This window comes from Glandiceps talaboti, chromosome 2 (genome assembly GCF_964340395.1).
Source record: "Glandiceps talaboti chromosome 2, keGlaTala1.1, whole genome shotgun sequence".
Lineage (NCBI taxonomy): Eukaryota > Metazoa > Hemichordata > Enteropneusta > Spengelidae > Glandiceps > Glandiceps talaboti.
Genome location: NC_135550.1, coordinates 25,570,131 through 25,591,136, shown reverse-complemented (window position 1 = coordinate 25,591,136; position 21,006 = coordinate 25,570,131). Strand labels below are relative to the sequence as shown.

The 21,006-nt window shown below is 33.2% G+C and overlaps 1 protein-coding gene across 1 annotated transcript in view; it reads left to right on the top strand.

The window, feature by feature from the left end:
• Window positions 1-21,006, top strand: part of LOC144445979 (1-phosphatidylinositol 4,5-bisphosphate phosphodiesterase beta-1-like) — an 84,391-nt gene that overhangs the window by 21,003 nt on the left and 42,382 nt on the right. Inside the window, exons 3-8 of the mRNA XM_078135638.1 lie at window positions 1,031-1,099; window positions 12,544-12,684; window positions 13,872-13,951; window positions 14,485-14,538; window positions 15,256-15,340; window positions 20,332-20,432. Coding sequence (XP_077991764.1) covers window positions 1,031-1,099; window positions 12,544-12,684; window positions 13,872-13,951; window positions 14,485-14,538; window positions 15,256-15,340; window positions 20,332-20,432 — 530 coding nt within the window. The remainder of the gene's footprint in view (window positions 1-1,030; window positions 1,100-12,543; window positions 12,685-13,871; window positions 13,952-14,484; window positions 14,539-15,255; window positions 15,341-20,331; window positions 20,433-21,006) is intronic.

The following is a 21,006-nucleotide window of genomic DNA, read 5'->3' as shown; positions in this document are numbered from 1 at the left end:
CTTAAATATATTTTTCTTTGCCCTAGGCACCAGCAACCGGCGACCTGAAGGCAGATACTGAAATCTGTCATATAATGGGTGGGATGGGTCTTTTAGAATTGACAGACCTTTCCTACGGAGAGCCTGTTTGTACAGATCTCCAAGCTCAGTGAACCTTACCCCGACAAGTCTGCTACACATATTCACAATTCTCGAAAGTCTTGTCTTATCTCTAACGGAAAGGTGACCAAACCAAGAGACAATATTAAATGTCAAAACACTCTCAATACAGCAGCTATAAACAGAAACTAGAATATGTGTGCTAACATCGAAGCTCTTGAGTTTCCTCAAAAGAAAAAGGCGTTGATGAGCCTTTTTGTATATACTATCGGTGTTTATCCTGAAATTGAGGTCCTGATCTAAGTGAGAACCCAAATACTTGAACGATGACACTATTTCCACATTTTGACCGTCAATATTAATGGGTACGATTGTATCTGACAATTAAATTTGGTTGTATACAGATATAGTACAACAAGAGGTTGAAATTATCACATTGGGACACTGAGTTAATAACATATTATGTACAGCTACACAAATATGTTTACTTTATAAAAGCAGGTGATTACCCATACTGTTCATGGTGTACAATATATTTTGAGTAAGTCCTTATATATTTAACAATATAATTTCAATAAACGTTCCAGGTGCAGCTATAGTGCAGCTGTAAAGTCAAGCTCAAATCAAGTGTGGTATTTTTCAAAGTTAAATATTTTCATCCCAACTATAAAATTATCTTTCTTCAATTGTTCTTTTTGGAAATCAATCAGGTATTTTAAGTCACATGTCAGCCATAATTAATATTATCCATTTATTGAAATAAACAAAAACTAAGCTAGTAGTATTTACCATTGTACATTATGTCCCACTTACAAGTAACAAGACAGCCTAAGGATATAGTCAAATAAGCAACGGAAAACAACTTGTCACAGAGGTTTGTAGTTTTATCTAGTATGTGTCATCTAACTATTTCTCATTCCATATCTTACAGGAAGTGGACAGCTTGGAGTTGTCATATGTAAGGGATACAAGAATTGGAAGATATGCAAAAGTTCCCAAGGTAAAACTAGTCATAATTCTTTTACTACGTAAGCAAACTACAATATGTTTTATTTGTTGTGACTTTTTATACAGACACGTAAAATTTCGCCAATGGTTCAATAAAATATTTTGCATTCATATTTGTAAGCAAAACTTGGCATAATACTTAGAAGTGTAACCATAACAGGCACAGAATCATAAACTGATGATGAACTTTACACAGGAGTATGTTTTCTTTGGGAGTTCAAAATAAATAGGGTATGCCAGTAAAGTAGGAAGAAATAAAATGATACAAGTGGTAAGTAGCTGCAGTCTACACATTATTCACATGGATTTTCTGACAAAATAATCCCTATTATGTCATGAATTTGACAGGATTTCCTTCCCAGTATAAAACATTTTATGTTTATGGATTATTTTGTTCATACTTTATACTTCTTCTTGTGGACAATATCCACCATTGATTAAATGTACAATATCTAATTATTTGTATTTTAAGAATATATTGTGGTTGTCTGATCAAAAAAATGATACTCCAGTTACAACTAATATAGTTTTAACACGGTAACAGATTCAACACTGAGCTTTTGCTCAAGATTACCTACAGATAATATTGAGCACTAATAGACAGATACAAGGTCTTTTAAATAGTTGTCTTATCAATGAACATGACAGGTTTATCAGAGGTTTTCAACTTTGAATATTTCCAATTCAAACACCAATATACAAAATTACAGGCCCTGCATATATCAAATATGGTAGCCTGACAAGGAGAGCTGAACATATCATATTATAATTGACTATTAGGATTATACGAAAGAAAACACAGAAATTAACCCATCTTTATTTAAGTCGAAGATAACTCACATGACTTTATCAAAGATTACGTCAACTCTTAATGCACATTCTAAGCTTATTGGAATATTATGAAATTGATCGCATCCTCTATCAGATGAATTCAATTATTAACTCTAGATAGTAGATACAGCTGTTAAAGACTCATGAATTATTAGTTTTAATGATAACAATATGATATTGAAACTACTGTAGGTTATTATTCTATAGATGTGGAAAATCCTATGTCAACATATGCATTTCATTCTCACAGAGAAATATCAGATTTTTTTTTTTTGGGGGGGGGGGGGTGGAGGGGGGGGGGGGGCAATTTCCAATATAACATAATATAAAACATAATGTAGGTCAAGAACTATGATTTATCTTTAATATTAATCACCCAACCTTATTGTCAGATTTCACATTTCAATTACATTATACAGTTTTAGAGTATTGCATAAAATTCAAAATCAATTTGACTCTTGAAGTCAAGAAACAATCTCTGGATTAAAGCATAAATGATACAATTATTTGACCCAAAATGATGACAAGAAACTATGACTTAGTCTTAGGTTGAAACATAAATGATACAACTGTATGAACCCCGGCCATCTCATAATAATAATATTAATAATAATATTTATTGCTTTAATACAATGTAGGCTATAAACTTTATAGTAAATCAGAAAGCCATGGTAGGGACAAATATTTTATATGTGCATATATTACAGTTCATGTCTTTATTATATATAGTGTGTTGAATAATTAAATTTTTGCAAACCTGCCGCTTATCTACTAAATATCAAAGCTGATATTTTATTCTACTCTTCATGGAACTCAACATACAATATTGCAGAATGATGTACAGTGTAATTGTAAAGTGGTATTAAGTCTATATTTTACACTTGTGTGTCAAACAGTATAAAACCTTTGTACACGGTATATAGTTTTTGAAAATAGAAAAAATGATTACACATTTGATAGCCACTATTAAATTATATCTATTTCTGATAAAAAACCCAACCCTACAAATATATAAAAGAGTGCACTTCCTGCATGATTACATTGTATTTGATTATATATTCTGTATTGAATGAAATTAGAAATGTATGATGAGACATAATGGTATCTGATTTTAGACATTTTAAACCTAGGAAGGTGAAATTTGCATATGATATGATATGATAATTAAGATTTATATAGTGCCATCAAGCGATACTCACTGATGCTTTACTGTAAATACTGTCACAAATATGTGTTCTCGAAAAGGCTTGAATTTGGAAGTGTCAGTACTGAGTACTGAGTGGATATAGCAGTTAGCAGTTGGTTCCAGAGTATTGCTAGCTGTTGTTAACTGCTGCAAGCATGACTGAGTGGGAGTGGTGTCATTACTTGTAACATATGTGCAAATTTCACCTTCCTGACTCATTTAGTGCTACTTAGTGTTTAGATAAAATCAAAGATGTAATGGCAGAACTCTATGCTTACATTCATGTTTAGACAAAAATCAAAGAATGATGTCATTTGGACAAACTAGTCTTATTTAGTATCAAGCATGCATGTCAAAACACATAACAATCTAATGTGCAGTCAACCTTAATGATGCAACATGCCATATCATTAAAGTCTGAAAAATTCACTAGACCATGAAACTATCAGCACTTGTTCCTACACAGAAAAGTACACATTTGACATTTTATTATGGTCGAGTTTTTTTTAATTAAATGCAGGGTAGACAGTCTTTTATGCTGTAAGTATTGTTACAGTTTTTCAGAGTCTGGCATGTCCAGGCTTTGTGTACTGTTCATGAATGTTCATCACAAAATAAGGATGCTAGCCAAAAATATTTTTAGTTAACCCTTCTAACTATGCAGTGCAATTGGTGTTACCGGTAAATTGGTGTTTCTCTTGCGGGCATGACAATTCTTACACATAAATCTAATAATGTCAACTGCAAAAAAAAATAAAAAAATTACAGTATAGAGATGCCACACAGTTGGGGATATAGAAGCAGACAAGTATACAATTGAAACCATAAATATCATCAAGTCTCTGTTAGTGTTAGCTTGGAGTTGAAATGTTAGTCCTTTATATGAAAAACATCATGACTCCCGTGAGTGAAACACCAAGGTAAAACCTTGAGTGCACTGTATATAACATGATTAATGAATGTCTAGCACTATTAAAACTATACAAAATTAATGAGGCTACAGTACATGTACTTCAAAAACAATACTTGAAACTGTCATTTGACATGTATTTTTATCAATATAGCATGATGATCGTGCACTCAAACTGCAACATTTACATGTATTTTTAGAAATATTTGTAGCACCATGATAAAAATAGTTCAAAATACAACAGTAAATTAAGAAAGACTCAATTATGGAAACTCCTTGGGAAGCAGGATGTTGATTCTGATAAGGAAAGGGATCTGCAGTGTGTAACTCAGACCCTGGCGATTTTTCAATTTAAGTCAGTACAAAACCAAATGCACAATACACAGAAATTTACCTAGAGGCAGATCTGAGTCTTATATAGAATGTATTAAAAGTGGTAAAATATGCAGAAAGGGACTTGAAAACTATGAATGTGACTGTTAATTTATTTGTAACCAATAATTGATAACCAAAAATATTATTTCATAAATTCAATAGTTTACATTGCAAATGAATTAAACCAATGTTGTAAATTAGTACTACACTGATCTATTTGTGATCTCTAAATTCATCCTAGTGTATATAAAGAATTACTTGAAATCCAAAAGTTATTTCATAAATCACTCATCAATTTCACAGCATTTCAAATTTGATGTTTTATTATCCTACACTTGGACTTTTATCGAACAGGTTGCAGCTTCACTATAAAATTTATTTTATTTCTATATTAAATATCTACACTGAATATCAGCCATACCTCTTATCAGTAATTCCTCTAGTGCACTTGTCCAAGATCTAATCTTGACTACATTAAGCTTAAGTTTTTATGAAAAAAAGCTTGATTATAGTAGTTTCTAGTAGTTTGGAGATGAATCAAAGCATTATAGTCAATTTAGTTAAGTCAATTCTTGTCATCATCATGTCATGAACGATTTCAGTTTTTGGATATTCTATTTGTTAACTCTCTCCAATTCAGTTGTTTTTAATCTAGTTACTAAGTGATTCATGTATATTCATGAAATATGAGAACTACACGTTGGTATAACTATCACAACAGAGATAATTGCTATGGGGCATTCAAACTGTCAACATTACTGCCCTGGCATACTCAAGTATAGCTTTTTAAATATGCAAGTTTCATGAAAAGGTTCAAATGAATATTATAAAGGTGAAATCATCACATTGTAGCTTTGTAGAGTGATAAAGGCTAGCAAAAAATAGCAACTCATCGTGACATAGAGATATAAATGTTAAGACTACATTAAGCCTATTATGATAAGAAAGGATAATTGCAATTTGTGCCAGATGTTAGCAAAGCTATGAATTGCAATACAACAGAAACTCTAGAATTAACATGCGTTGGACATTGTAACATGAATATTTGATCTCAAATACACAGACTATAATACCATGAAATCCTGTATCAGAACTGTTTGATTTCCTCTTGCACAACTGGGGCTTTGATAAAAGGATTTGATGAACTTTGAAATTCTAACTTTCTAATTCTAACCTTCTGGATGGGGAATAGATTACTGTTTGTCAACAATTCTGGCAGAGGATATGCACATGTACATACTAATACTGTTGTAATAGTATTAAAAATGTATGTACGCTTTAATACTACTAAACTTTGGTCATCATGATTTTTTAAAAAGTTAGATCCACCTCAGGGGGAGATTTTTAAATACAAATCAATGAACAAGGTACTGTTAATACTTAGCCAAATGAAAGCTATGCAACTACTGATGCAAATTGAGAATTTATAAAAGGTTAGATCGGATCTCCCTAAGGGTAGGTTTTCAAATACAGATCAGTGTACATCTGTAAATACTTTGCCAGATGAAAGCTTACTACTGACGCAAAGATTTTCGCTGATGTAACACAGCAACATTTTTTTAAAATACACCACGACATACTCATAACATTTTTAAATGCCACCCACCCTAGTTTCAATAGTTTTGAAGTACCCCACCCACTGACCTCTGATTGAAAATGTAACATAACAATGCAAATGAATTGTATTATATATATATATATGTATTGCATTCACACTAGCCATAATCCTTATTGCAGCAGTGTATTGAATCACATGGATTATAGCAATTAATCTCTGCTTCAACATGTTAATTGAAACATAAATAAAATTCCCTTTCTTTGAGTTCTACCATAAAAGATTCTGTAATGTTGCCTTTTAAGATTTAGCTGGTTTCCTTATAGTTTTTACAATGTAAATCTTCCAAGTGTAATACTATAATACATTGCTTTGTAAATATGCAATTTGGAGATCTGTGGATCAGTACATACTAGTTCCTCCATCTACAACGTAATTATTTGCATACTTGTTGCATAGTTGCAATGTCTCCTATCCTTATATTTTGAAATATCTTGAAAAATACAATTCACTAATATATGGACCAGGCTGAGGCTGAATGTCATATACATACTTTTTTCATAAAATTTATCCTTTTTGAAAATTGGTTGGGATATAATGATGTTATAAATCAAAATGGACAACTAACATATAATTCTTTACCTGCTTTGAAGAAATTCAAAGCGTGATTAAGGTTGGTCATTGTTTCTACTTTTTGGTACTTGTATATCTTGTCTCAGACTGCACAAACAGAAGAAAGAGGATATGTGGCTCCATTTTGTTTGGCTCATGTCACTTATGCCAAGTCTCTGTGAAGTAACATATGTCAGTGTTGGACTTGATAATGTCCATTATTTGCTTATCAGACATGAATTTTGATTTTCGTCCTATGTTCTTCAGTCTTTGCATCTTCTGCGAAAGCTCTTTTCAGGAGTGTAAATAATTAACTTAGTGTTAAGTGATATGAGTCATTTAATTTGAGCAGGAATAGATCAAGAAAACGATATTTTGAATATAAGAACTGAACTCTCTCATACTATCTATGACAGAATATTATGATGTCTATTACAGTTCTATTGAAAGTCCAATATTTTAAAACTGTAGAAGTTGATATAAAGTGATAAGTTCATATAATTCTACTGATAATATCCTCCTGTTTGATACAAAATATATATTCTACTGGAACAAAGTATACACAGAGCTATTGATTTTAAAAGTAGTTGAGTATTTCATAACGGGTAGACAAATGAAAGCATCATTGTATGCATGCATGCATGATTATTACATATAAGATGTATTTAGTGTCAAAGAATCTGATGTCAATGTATTTCTGTAAAGACTGTGATGTGTAGGGTATCAAACTTCAACACTGGATACAAAATCAATTTCAGATGATGTTGGAATGAAAACTGAGTCCTCATAGTAAAGCTTCCCAAAGTCTTACAACTGAAAGTAATGTGATTAAATTATGGCGGCCAGGATTCAGCATTTGTTGCGATGTCAAAATCTGGCGGCCAGGATTCAGTATTCTCTGTGATGTCTGAATCCTATGATATAAGAAACCCTTCAATAGAGATATGTTTTAATATGATACTAAATTGTGTACTTCCTTGGTAAGATCATGACATTTGAAAATTGGCAAACTGGAAAGTATGCTTTTAAAAGATATCTGGAAAATGTGAAAATCAGCAACTTGGAAACTATGTTGTCCAAAATATGGGGGTCAAAGGTCATACAAGTGGTCAAACCTCTATATAATACTTTAAATCAAGAGTCAAAGGATTACACGAGTTGAAAAAGGGTGTTCAAAACAGCGGTAGGTATAATTTATACTATGTGAGTACCTTCTCCAGGAGTCTCTGTACAATACTTCCATAAGTTTTTTCAGAAAGAAAATCAAATCAAGGCAGTATGATGAATACCTGTTCTGTTTATGTGACATTTCTATTAAAATAGGACATATAAATAGGACATGATGTTGATCACTGTGAGTGCAACTTGTTTTCTGCTTGGTTTCACACATGTTTCAATAAACACGACTCTATTCATCTTAACTCTATCGAGTTGTCTCAGCTTCATTCTGCCAGGTGTGAATTCATAATGAGTTATCATGAAGTCCAATTTATTTAACAAAACTTGATTTCATCTGATTTTGTAGAGAAACTCAGATGGCAGAACATAAATACATGATACAAATATGTACGTCCATATGTACGTACGTACGTACGTACGTACGTACATCACACGTACGTATATATGTACATATACATACACACACACACACATACATACATATATACATATACACAGTCAAAGGCCCCACACACATGTGACACACACGACATATGAGAATTGTCAGTTACCTGAAATGATTCATATATAATCAATGACATATTACATGTCCAGATCATTTTTTTTTCATCATATAAATGTTGGGTATTAAGATGTCAATTAGACAGCCATTGTGAGCCCTCTGTTCAACTCACTTATTATCAAGCTTTAGTTATTGAAATTATAAGATGTCCAATTGTAACCTTGCTCGCATGGTTGCCATGAGAACAGACTGAAAGATATTCACATTTTTGGAGACTACATCTGTTTTGCCAGGGGCGATTGCTTTTATGTTGTCAGCTGTGCAATCCTAAGCTTTTCTATGGGTCATTTCCTACATTGTCATGGCAACACATTAGAACTGATAGCACATTCTTCAGTGTATAGCTGTACAGTGGCCATTGTTCAGGTTTTTTTGTAAGTTTTAGAGATCTAGGAACACATATGACTGATGCATGCAACATACGCAATGCCATTCAAAGTATATTCTTTTACTCTCAATGATGAAGCAAGTTCAACATTTGATGTCTTCTTGTACAGGCAGTTTTTCATGGCTAGGTTTCTCCCTAATATATTGCACGAGTCTTTGACAGCTAGTCTATATTTTACCAAACTGATTCAAAAAGTGAATATTCCAAGGTTTTAGATTGATGGTTATAAACAAGAGTAATGACAAATACTAAGATTTTCATCAGTGTCCAAAACATTTATGATCTGCAATAACTAACAGAAATCAGATAGAGTTCATACGCTCTCATCAAGGAACCCAAAGAAAATCTCAGGTATGGGGGTGGGGGGTGGGGGGTTTGGGTTGGGGGTACTTGGAATTTAAACAGTGGTTGCTATATGCTGTCTGACCCCTTTATAGGAAGGCGATAGGATGGGGTGGAGTAGGAGTCACGTCATTCTTAATATATAAATGTCTCCCATAGGATTCGGAAGGTTTATGGGGTACTAGTATTTATACGAATAACTTATTTATTCTCATTTTGTATACTGTAAGTGCCAGTTATTAATTTTCTGTCATGTGTCTTTGTTACTGTTTTAACATGTTCTTTCTTAAGAATTTTTGTCAAAAATGATTACGAATCATGGCTAGAAATATAAAATTGTGTTACTGCACAGAAGGGTTACTTTTACATATGACTCCACTTTTCCATCTCAAAATTCAATTCCATAAGAATGGAATTGATAAATATGTTTACTTATTCCATGTTTAAGAAATATGTCAAATCCTTGTCACCCAGAGTCACACAGATAGCACCAGCTGAGCATCTATAGCATAATATAAGAAAGGCACGGTTCCATGTTTGCTAATATAAAAGTCTTTACAAAATTGTATTAGATGTTTTGAATCTAGGCGACATGTTAAGAATTTATCCAAGTACCCTGAAGTCTCAATTTCTGAAGGTAACATCTTTGTATCAGCTATACTCCAGACATATCTTGTGAATTAATATAACAAAATCCATATTCATTCTGACAGTATATGTATTATTGAAGGTGAATGAAGTAGACGCATGAAAAGTTACCAACATTAAATATATCGTGTATTAAAGTAGTGTTATCTCTCAGTGTATGCATGTGAAACCTTTCCTCTTGGGGATAATACATATCAGTTATGGTTATCAGGCAAGTGCTGAGGCCTTTCTCATTAGGAAAATTTCAGCATTGTGATGTGGTATAAGGTTGATTTTGAAATATTCAAAGCATGGATTTTTTGTTTGGTATGTCTTTGAAGATATTTGAAATAATACAATAGTTTTTTCCTCTGTCAGTTCGTATTTTAAATGATTCATAATTTTTTTGGCGTTTTAGCATATATATGTACATATTTACCACTTTTAATGTTATTCATATCCACACTGTTTGTGTTTTAACCGAGCTACGTATAACCAAAGCGAATTCCATTGTATACTTTTTATACTTATGGCAATAAAGATAATGATAAAATAATAAAATAAGGTTTAGTAAGCACAGGAATACAAAATTATACATTCTGAACAGCAGTGTCTTAGTCACATGTATATTTGATTTATGGTGATTACAGGTAAATGTAGTCAATGGCATTTTATTACTAAGTCTTAAAAAGGCCAATTGATTTTTCTCTGCATTTATAACTATTTGACATGATCAATAAATTGCTGATACACACTGTTTGAAATACTAGTAAGTGTAGACTACCTGGTTTGATTCTAGTCAATATTCTGACAAACATGTTTCGATCTGTCTAGCGTGAAGTATATATTTTGTTGTCGTTGTTATTTTACATTAAAAAGAGGTACAGGTAAATGTTCAGAATATTTCTTGATTGTTAATTGCTTTTTGAGACAATGTTTTTTTTCATTTTGAAGGTTCAGGTTCTATTTACGACATTTGAGTGAATGACAATCTATAGTACATTTTCAGTCTTATTTCAGTCAAAATCTTCTACCAAATGCCACTTTAGTGTATACATGTACTACCATGTAACGCTTCACTATCTCAACACAGTGTAGCTATACCATGCCATGTAGTGTGGACTATGAAAGCTGTGAGGGTTCTGAGGCCATGTAACACTTCACAATCTCAACACACATTTGTAGCCAAAAGTCTAAAGATGAAATATTCTATGTACATAAAAAAGTGTATTTAGGAATTCTTTATTTCCTTCAAGTTTTGCACAATCCTTTTAATGGAACATATAGACACTGGGTGTGTTTGAGAAATTACTTAACCTAGATGGTATTAATGGCTACATATACTCTACATGACATTTAAAGGGTTAAATGGTGAAAGAATATTCATCATGCATATAAATTAATGCTTTGGTGCAATATTTAGGGGTATACTTACCATGTGGACAGGACTCGATCATTTCTTGCACACCTTGTGATTAGTCAATGAATATTTGTTCATTGACTCATATCTACATGTAGTATTACACTCCTTAATCTGTGGTCTTCAAACCATAACTGGAAAAGATTGAATTACAGCATGAATATTAACTCGTACCTTTATTAAGTAATTTGAAAAACACCTGAAAAAGTGCAAAATGTTTTTAGAAATTATATAAGGTATAGATGATGAAGCATAGCCATGTAGAATTTAGCCCAGAGACCTGGCTATCTGGCTTGACATATAACTAGTGAACAATGTTGTCAAGTCTCTGGGCTATGTAGCTGTATGCATCTGACTGTGACTGTGAATCCTAGGAAATGCTGACTTTTCATGTTGTTATTCAACAACCATGATATCGTATCTCAATTGAAAACACAGGAGGTGTAATTTCCTGTTGTTTTCTGCTACACACTATACACTCCAGGTTTGCGGCAGTTTAGTCCTGAAATTACAGCTAGAGACATTATACTTTACAAAGAAAGCAATCAACCTTTTCAAAGCTTTTTTTTAAAACAAGCTACATGTATATCATTCTGTATTTTCAATTTATTCAGTTAGAAAGTACTGTGATAATCACAGTCAAATGTCACGACATGTTGACGACAGAGTTCCCTATGGCTACCTGGCAATGATAGTCATATGTTGCTATTAAAGACCTAGTATAGATCATTATACCTTATCAGCGACGTTCTGTGTTTGCAACTGGTGCAAGTTGATGTCAAATTTATAATCAAAATATTTATCAGATATTACTTATATCTTTAAGATCATTGCCATTTTTAATAATACAAAAAATACACAGCTATAAAGTACTAGCTAGCTGTTATATACTAGCTAGCTGTTATATCATTTAAGGTCAGTTGTATGTATGTATGTGTGTGTGTGTGTGTGTGTGTGTGTGTGTGTGTGTGTAATACGTATATAGACCACTAAACTGACGACATTGATATTTGACAGAGGTAATTTTTATGGGTCCAGTTGTGAATTTGGTGAAGGCAACTTGACCAGATCAGTGATATGCAAATTAGGCTTAAAAAGTGAAGATCACATCCACACCTTATATTTAAAGTGGATTAGCATTCAAAAGTAAACATGAATTTGCATAGCAACCATGGCCACACAAATAACAGCAGCTAACACAAGTGTGTAGAGTAACCATGAACATGCAAGCCAAGACAAACAAATAAACAATAGTGTCTTTTGCAAAGATAATACATGAAATGTAATAGTGATGGGTACCAACTATCTATACTATCCTTCCCACCAGCAAAAAACTCTCACCTTGAAGCCTTGCATAAAGTATTCATGACATTTTGCTGCAATGTAATTGACACTATTTTTTAATACTTGTATAATAAATTATTCTTTAATACTTTCTTTGTCTTGTAGGAAGGAAAATTGAAAGACACCTGCATGATGGGTAGTCCTGATGTGTCACTAGAAAATAAAACAGTGACTATTGTGTATGGCCAAGACTTTGTTAACACACAAATAGTAAATTTTTGTGCCAACAAGGAAGCCATTGCTAAGGTACGTCTACAATACATTATTCAATAAATCCTCACTAAATTATGGATGATTGGGTCCATTGCAGAAAATGATTATATTTATCATATATGGAGATTTGGACCTTGTTGTTCACAGAATAGTAATAATTTACATGTCAGCTTTCACAGTGACATTTTGCTTCATTAAAACTATATCAACTGAGAATCAACAAATTTAGCATTCATTATGACAGCTGACAATTATAAAGTGTCAATTGTAAATTAGCTGACAAATTATTCTCACCATTCCTTGTAAGTTATTATTTCATTTTTAATAATGTAAGCATGGTAAAGGCAACCCTTTTTACTCTTATATCTATATTTCTAATAATCAATCACTAGTGACTTATTATTTATTAATTATGACCTGGCCAACCCTATTTCCCTTTGATTCCAGAGAATTTGTTTAAAATTGATACCCTCTATGGGCAGATCAGAAAAAAAAATTAAAATGTCACTGATGACAAGATTGTACCTGGCTGAAAATTATCAGTTATTATTGACATTAAAGACCACAACAACTAAATCAATGTTAATTGTTTCCTTAATTTGTAAGGCATCAAAGCTAATATTAAAAATATGATTATGAATTGAAAGTATCACCAACACATACAGACAAGTATAACTCAATCAATGAATGTCCATAAAAAATTTGTCAGAAAACATTTCCAGGTAACAGTTTTTTTTTTTTACATTACAGTTAGTAGATTCTATTACCAAACTTCACTTTCAGTGGTGAAACTTTTGTCACATATTGTATCATTTGTAGCAATATGAATGTAACTAAGAAACATTTTAATTAGTTGTAATTATCATAGTAACCATTGTCTTGGAAATGTTTTCTCAACAAATTTTATGCTGAAACTATTCATTGAAAATGGTCATGTGAGAATGGTAGCAAATCAAGAGTTTTTTAGTGGGTATATTATAGCAACCATTGCAATCAATGAAGTTATTTTATCTCTATTGACCGACATAAAATAAAGCAACGGGTTATAACATCACCATACAATGAGTTACCTTTTGGAAGTTGTTACTATCAATCCTGAAGTTCAAAGTTGTCAGTTGTTTTGTTCAAACTTTTTGAAATAGTCTGCTCAGGTGCAAAACTAGTTGAAGATTCAAACTATTTTGGCATTGAATTAATCTAAAGTTGTAAACATGTTCCAGGAATGGACTGATGAACTACTGGACATGGCTTGTAACATGCTTGCACTTAATGCCTCTCCACTGCAGTATTGGGAAAAGATGTAAGTTATATATCGAATCTTCTGTACAATAATATAAACATATATGTGTTTTTCTCTACCTTGGCAATTTAGTTTCCAGACATGTTTCAGTCCTCTATACTCCAAGAACAATTCTTGATGCATTATATTTAATTTATGTGGTGGTGGTAACATAAATATTGTATAATTTTAGCAATGACAAATTTTGCACTTTTTGATTCATTTAAGTATGTTGAAAACTTGATATTGTCACAAATGGAATATGATATCTTTTGATTATTGAGAGTGTTTCACTTTATATTGATCATAACATTGATTTCTATTTACCTGGAGGAAAAAAATACTTATTAGAATGGATTTGAATTGATGCTACTGTGATTAAAGTGTAGAATTTCATATTACTGACCTTTTTAGGGTGCATTTTTGTCATCAATAAATTTTGTCATAAGTTAGTAAATTGTAATAATGGACTAGGTATAAATTGTTGAAGTATTAAAGCTAGAACAGTGTACATTTGTGAGAATTTGCATGAAATACTTCTGTTTGCATGTCAGGTACTCCAAACTGATAATAACTTCACCCATGGAAGGAAAAGTGCCTGTAAAACAGTAAGTTTTCAATATTTTGCTGCTATGGAGGCATCACAACATATGCACATTTGTTATCAACCTAGTAGGAAGTTATAACATTTTGTATATTAAAACTGTAGAACAAATTGTAATGCAATTTGTAGATAGATGAACAGTATGGAGAAATCATCACGTTTGATAAATTGGATTGTTATTGATTGTTATCAGTGTGTCTATCATATCATTACTATCACCTTAATAGACATCTATCACATTGAAAATTGAATTTCCCAACTACCGTAAGGTTTAATGTACTCTTGTATGTCATTTTTGGACTTTGCTGTTTTAAGCGAAAAAAAATATTTAAAAAAAAATTATTTTAAAACAAGCAGGGCCTTAATGGTACAAACTTTATTTCAAAATGACCATGCAGTGTGAAGCAATGTATCAATTGCAGTGATCAGTAAATTTCAGTCATGTTTGAAAGTTCTATCAAGATCACGTCTCTGTAGTTTACACCAGGACAGAGGTTAGCCTATCTGTATCACATCTCTTGTTTGTACCAAGACAGAGGTTAATGAAGACCTATCCATCTTACGTCTCTTGTTGATATCAAGAAGTTATCAAAAGAAATGTTATTTTCAAGTGATCTTTGACAGCTAGACCAATTTATCAATGTTACAGTTATAGTTATCACTTTAGAATTGCCTTCAAAATATGTTATATCAATTTCTACCCTCTGTATATTCTATATAGCATACTAAAGATGTTTTCCAGTAGTAAAGATGACAGGAAGAGGGTTGACCATGCACTGCAAGCAGCTGGCTTGCCAGCTGGAAAGGTAACAACACCTATATCATAATTTTTTTCAGATGTTAATTCATTTTTTATTTGTTGTCAATTTCTATCATTACTTTGTACTTTCTGTTGTAGTTTTGGGGGGTAGATTGTGCTAGTAGTATAATAAAGCCATACAATACTTGACTGATTCATATTCACATTGATTTGGATTTGATTTGGATTTGTGGTAGATTTAGTTGTTAGGTGTTATAAGAAAGTGAATTTGAATTGAACTATTGCTCTTGTAATTACTGAGTTTGTCTTGAAGATATGAGTGAATATCAATCACAGAATCTTGTACTATACTGCTAGCACATCATGGGTAAATTATTGATGATAACACATAGATACTCCAGGCTTTTAAGGAATAGAATTAAAATTGGATGATATTGCTTTGTATTAAACAAGAGAGAGAGAGAGAGAGAGAGAGAGAGAGAGAGAGAGAGAGAGAGAGAGAGAGAGAGAGAGAGAGAGAGAGAGAGAGAGAGAGAGAGAGAGAGAGAGAGAGAGAGAGAGAGAGAGAGAGAGAGAGAGAGAGAGAGAGAGAGAGAGGGAGGGAGGGAGGGAGGGAGGGGGGAGGGGGGGGGAGGGAGGGAGGGAGGGAGGGAGGGAGAGAGAGAGAGAGAGAGAGAGAGAGAGAGAGATTTGGTAATTTTTGAAGATATGATGGTTTAACATAAAAAGGTAGACTCAGTAAATCTTACAACATCATAGGATTGGATTGTGATGGCATATTGGCGATGATGTTGCTTAATTAAAGAAAGCATTATATTGTTGCCATGGCTTGCTAAAAATGACTGGGCTATTCTTTGATATGGTTTATATAACTGTGATAAATTCTGTATGGCTCAATCAAAAAATCTAGTTGTGTTCAACTCAGGAAAACTTGACTTTTATGAAGAGGAGTGTTTGTCACTTACACAAGCTATGCAATCTATCGTCTACTGACATGTAACAAAGAATTCAAAATCGGAACAGTTGCGGGGCAAAGTGCTAGATCTAGCACTTCGTCACTTTTTGACAAAGTGCTAGATCTAGCACTTTATTGAAAACTGACGAAGTGCTAGATCTAGCACTTTGTCAAAAAGTGACGAAGTGCTAGATCTAACACTTCAACAAAGAGTGGCAAAGTGTGGCAAAGTGCTAGGTCATCGGTAAATATGTCATGTTATACCGGTAATGGACATGTTATTACTCTCAGAGTAAAATGTTACTTCCCGTGTTTAACGACCTTAGAGTTTGATTTTCCGTATGTTTTGCCAATGCACAAACAAGTTTCTACTTCGTAATTTTTAGTAACGTTCAGTTTTGTATTTTTTCGATGTTGTATGCGGCGAAAACTACAGCACGTGGTCGTTTCGGTACCACGTTTCGTACTCCGTACTTGACAACGGCTTGACACCACTACCAACAACCGTAGACCTCCATTTTGACAGCTGTTCATGTCAAATAACGCACTCCCATATAAAGTCGAAACTTCTAAGATTTCAGGAAGTAGAAACATTTAGTTCGGCGTGCGTCACAGACTTCATACTGCAGATTTAATGGCAATGACATTTGTAACATTGCATGACAAAGAAATGATATAAAGGAAAACTGAATTTCTTGGTGTGTGTGTGTGGGGGGGGGTTAGTGTGTGTCTAGATGCGAGAGCGAAGATGTTTCTTGATCGTTGAACACGAAAATAAAGTCTGGGTGTAGGTTTAGATCATGTTCGCTATATTTCTATTGAATAGATTCACTTTTTTTTCAGTAAATAATAATTATCAGATCGTTAATAGATGACAAAAAAATATTGCTATCGAAAACATAAGTGCGAAAACATATTCGTGTGAACAATTTTAATTTCAGCCCTTCATCGCTGTTAATATTTTGATAGAAATCTATAAATAACCCGTTACTACTGTTTTGTAAATTCCATATACTTGGTACTGCCAACTTCTTGACTGAAAACAACGACAATAAATAATCCATGCCTTCGCCAGATCTCAAGTAAACCATCACGACATTACTGTTTACTGAATTTTTTTGCATTCCTAGACAATCACCAACTTCAATATCGTCCCTTATGTAATTCCTATTTACTCAGAAATTATATCCAATGTGAGAAATAATAATAATAGCCATCGGTTATAGTTTGGTTCGGTCCAGAGGAAGTGACTTCATAATGCTACAATGAGCGTAGTGCCACGGTGACGCCGAGGATCGTGGAGCAGTAATAAACGTCATCACTTCGTGAACTGGATTGCATATATCATTAACACAAGTAAGAAATACAGATGACGACCGTTCGAGAAATAGCGATAAGAAATGGTTTATACGAGAAAGATTGTGGGAGCTCATAGGTAAGGTTGTGATAAGTGGGAACGACTATAGTATGTCTTAAAAGCACATCGCAAGTTAACATGGAATGCATCCTGAAAATAAAGTGCCTATTGTCAAACTTATCTTTTTAGAATCCAGCATGGCTGCCAAATCCTGTATTAACCATATAGGATCCGTGGAAAGAAAGGGGTGCCGGTTTGTTTAAAAACAAACACAATGACCCCCATATTGATTTTGTCAATTCTGAGAGATCAACAAAATAAAACTATCCGTTCAACCAGTTTGGAGAAATTTTAAAGATTTTTATAGAATAAATGTGTCCCCGGAGGTGCGCTCTACCTCGTGTAAATCACCAGAGTTATGACATGATTTTGCACAATATTCTTGTTCTACTACTTCATAGATTAGAATGAAAATAAGCACACAGGTGATTATACTGAAAGATGGATACTGGATAAAGATTTCAGTGATTTTCAAATTTATTTCAAGACGTTATGATTGTCTAAAATAGACATGGTATAAGAAATACCGAGTGGTTAGTCCTTGTTTACAGAGTAGATTGCAGATTCTGAAGTACAGTCCCGCCAACAGGCACTAGTTTCCCGAGATATGTATCAGAATGTTTCTATCAGAATACAATACAATGTCGATAATATCGATGATATTGACGTGTTTTAGCCAATTGTATATGAAAGGGGTAAAATAATAACACTTGTTTCTGTGATCGCGCAAGTCAACCCACCGCGAGATATTGACAAGGCAGGTTTGTAACAGAACACACAACCCCTGCGACATGACACAACCGTACGGCAACGTGAACTTTCAACCGGCCGTTTTACTCGGCAAACATTTAACAAACTTCAGATGAATCGTGTCGTTGTTACAATCGACCAAAGATAAGTTTTGGAGTCGATCATGCGCCACACGACCACGTACACGGACTACTGACATGACGCATGTATGTGGACGTTTATCGATGCGAACGACCACGTTATATCAAGCCGTTGGAGGCGCTTCGTTGTTTACAGTCCCGCACTTCATTGTTTTCTGGTGAGGCGAAAACTGACGAAGTGCTAGATCTAGCACTTTGTCAAAAAGTGGCGAAGTGCTAGATCTAGCACTTTGCCCCGCAACTGTTCAATTTTGGACCATTTAGCTACCTCCTACTGATCTATGACCGCATATATAGCAATAGATGGCTCCTGTCCACAAGGTTTCATGCAGTAATTGTTCAGATACCATTGTCATGGTTACTAGTAATTATAATAATAATTTTGGAAGTTTTGGACATGGGAGATCTAATATACCAATATAATGAGATATAATGTACCAATAACCAGTTTTTGTGTTTTGTGACCAGGTCATTTTAGATCAAAATAGCATATATGTTACATCCTTATAGGAACACTATACCCATCAAATGTTAGTCTCAGGTCAATCTTGATACAGCTGTTTTGATTTTGACCCAAACTGACACCTTTTAAAAATTGAATATACCAAAGATCGTGCTATGAACTATTGCTAGAGTTAGGCAGCTTGAATAGTCTCCTATTAGAATATATGTATAGAAATATTATGGTGGCAGTTGGTTAACTTGTTCTTAGAACTTGAAATTGTTTTCATATAAAAACACACACTGAGTCAGATTGGCACTTTGAAATATTAAAATATGAATGTTAATAGTATCATGTCTGATGAGCTCATGAGTGTACACATATTAAAGTTAAAATGCATCGATGATTGAGATATTATGAAGCCTGGGGTGATGAATACAATATTTTAGAACCAACATCAATTTCCGCTACTGACTTGAAAAATCAATGAAAATAGACTAGTTATGAGATGAAAGAAACCATCAAGTCACGTCTAGTCAGGAAATAAAATAAAGATGATTTCAATCAATATTTACAAAACCTAGACTTTTTTAGTTCATGGATATTGATCATTTCGTTTGAGGTGTTGCTCAGTTATGCACATGTGCGCGCACGCACATGTGTGTGTGTGTAAATGTATGAGTGAATAATGTAAATTGAAAATGATGCCAATGGTATTGTAGCACAACTGAATATACATGAATTCATTTATTTCTAACAATGACCTCAGTTTACAATCTTTGACCAAAAATAGCATTTCCATATCTAAATATACATATGATACACATTGATCTAGCTACCATTGCTACCATCTCAAGGAACATTATTACCAACTATCAAACTGGTCTTTGCCAAGCATTTTCTGAGTTTAAAATGTGCAACCAAAAATTGCATAGTTTTACCTAATTTGTATCAAGGATCAGGTCACCTTACCTAGATTAATCTCATTTAGACATCCATAGCAACATATCTAACAAAATACCACACAAATCTGCCAGGTAGTTTCTGATTTTAAGATTTGTTTTTACCAAAATTAACATTCTTGTACCTTATATGCATGTCAAAGATCAGATTATTTTGTACTGAATAATGTACGTCTGTACATACCTAGAAATATCTTTACCAGATTTCACACCAATCTACCCAGTCTTCTTTGCCAAAAATCACCTTTAATCATCATGTGAGACAAATATGTCATCTACACATCTCCCAAATTCTGGTTTTGATCTTAATACTTCTTCAAAGCCATGCTAAATAAACTAATTCTTGTTAATTCACTTTGTTTCACTTGCAGAATGATGTTATTCCAGTGGCCAAATTTACATTTGACGACTTTTTCATATTCTACAGTCGTCTAACACATCGTGCTGAAATTGATAAAGTTTTTCAAGAAACGTGAGTACTTTAAAAACTATCAATTTCAATGTTTGTCTTTTCATGCTAAAATCTAGTTTTCATGATTGTAAACAGTCTAGTGATGAGTCCAAAAGGGACTTTGATTTAAGCACAGAAAGTGAAATGAGTTCTCCTTCTTCAACTCAATGAGCGTTTATAATGTGATGTGGATATATAAAATTGACAGTACTAGGGGGGGGGGGGGGGATTTAAATCTGTTCTGCTTTAAAACACATGACATGATCTATTAAAGCCAGTTAATCCTTTTTTCTCCTTTGACAGTACACATACATTAATTAAAGCACTCAATTTCATACATTAGATTTATTTTCTATCATTAATGTGTTTCACATGTAAGTTGTAAAGGATAGGAAAACACTAAATGTTGGTAGGTCACAAGAAGTGACTTGTTGTTTCATTAAAGTGGCCATATAGATGAGGATTAGGGTATTTATTTTGGGTTTTTATTTTATAGAACAATTTCATCATGGCTTCCTACTTTGAAAGGTCAATGTGAAACTACATATGCCAAGTCCTTGTTTGTAACTCAATACATTGCAAAAAAATAAAAATA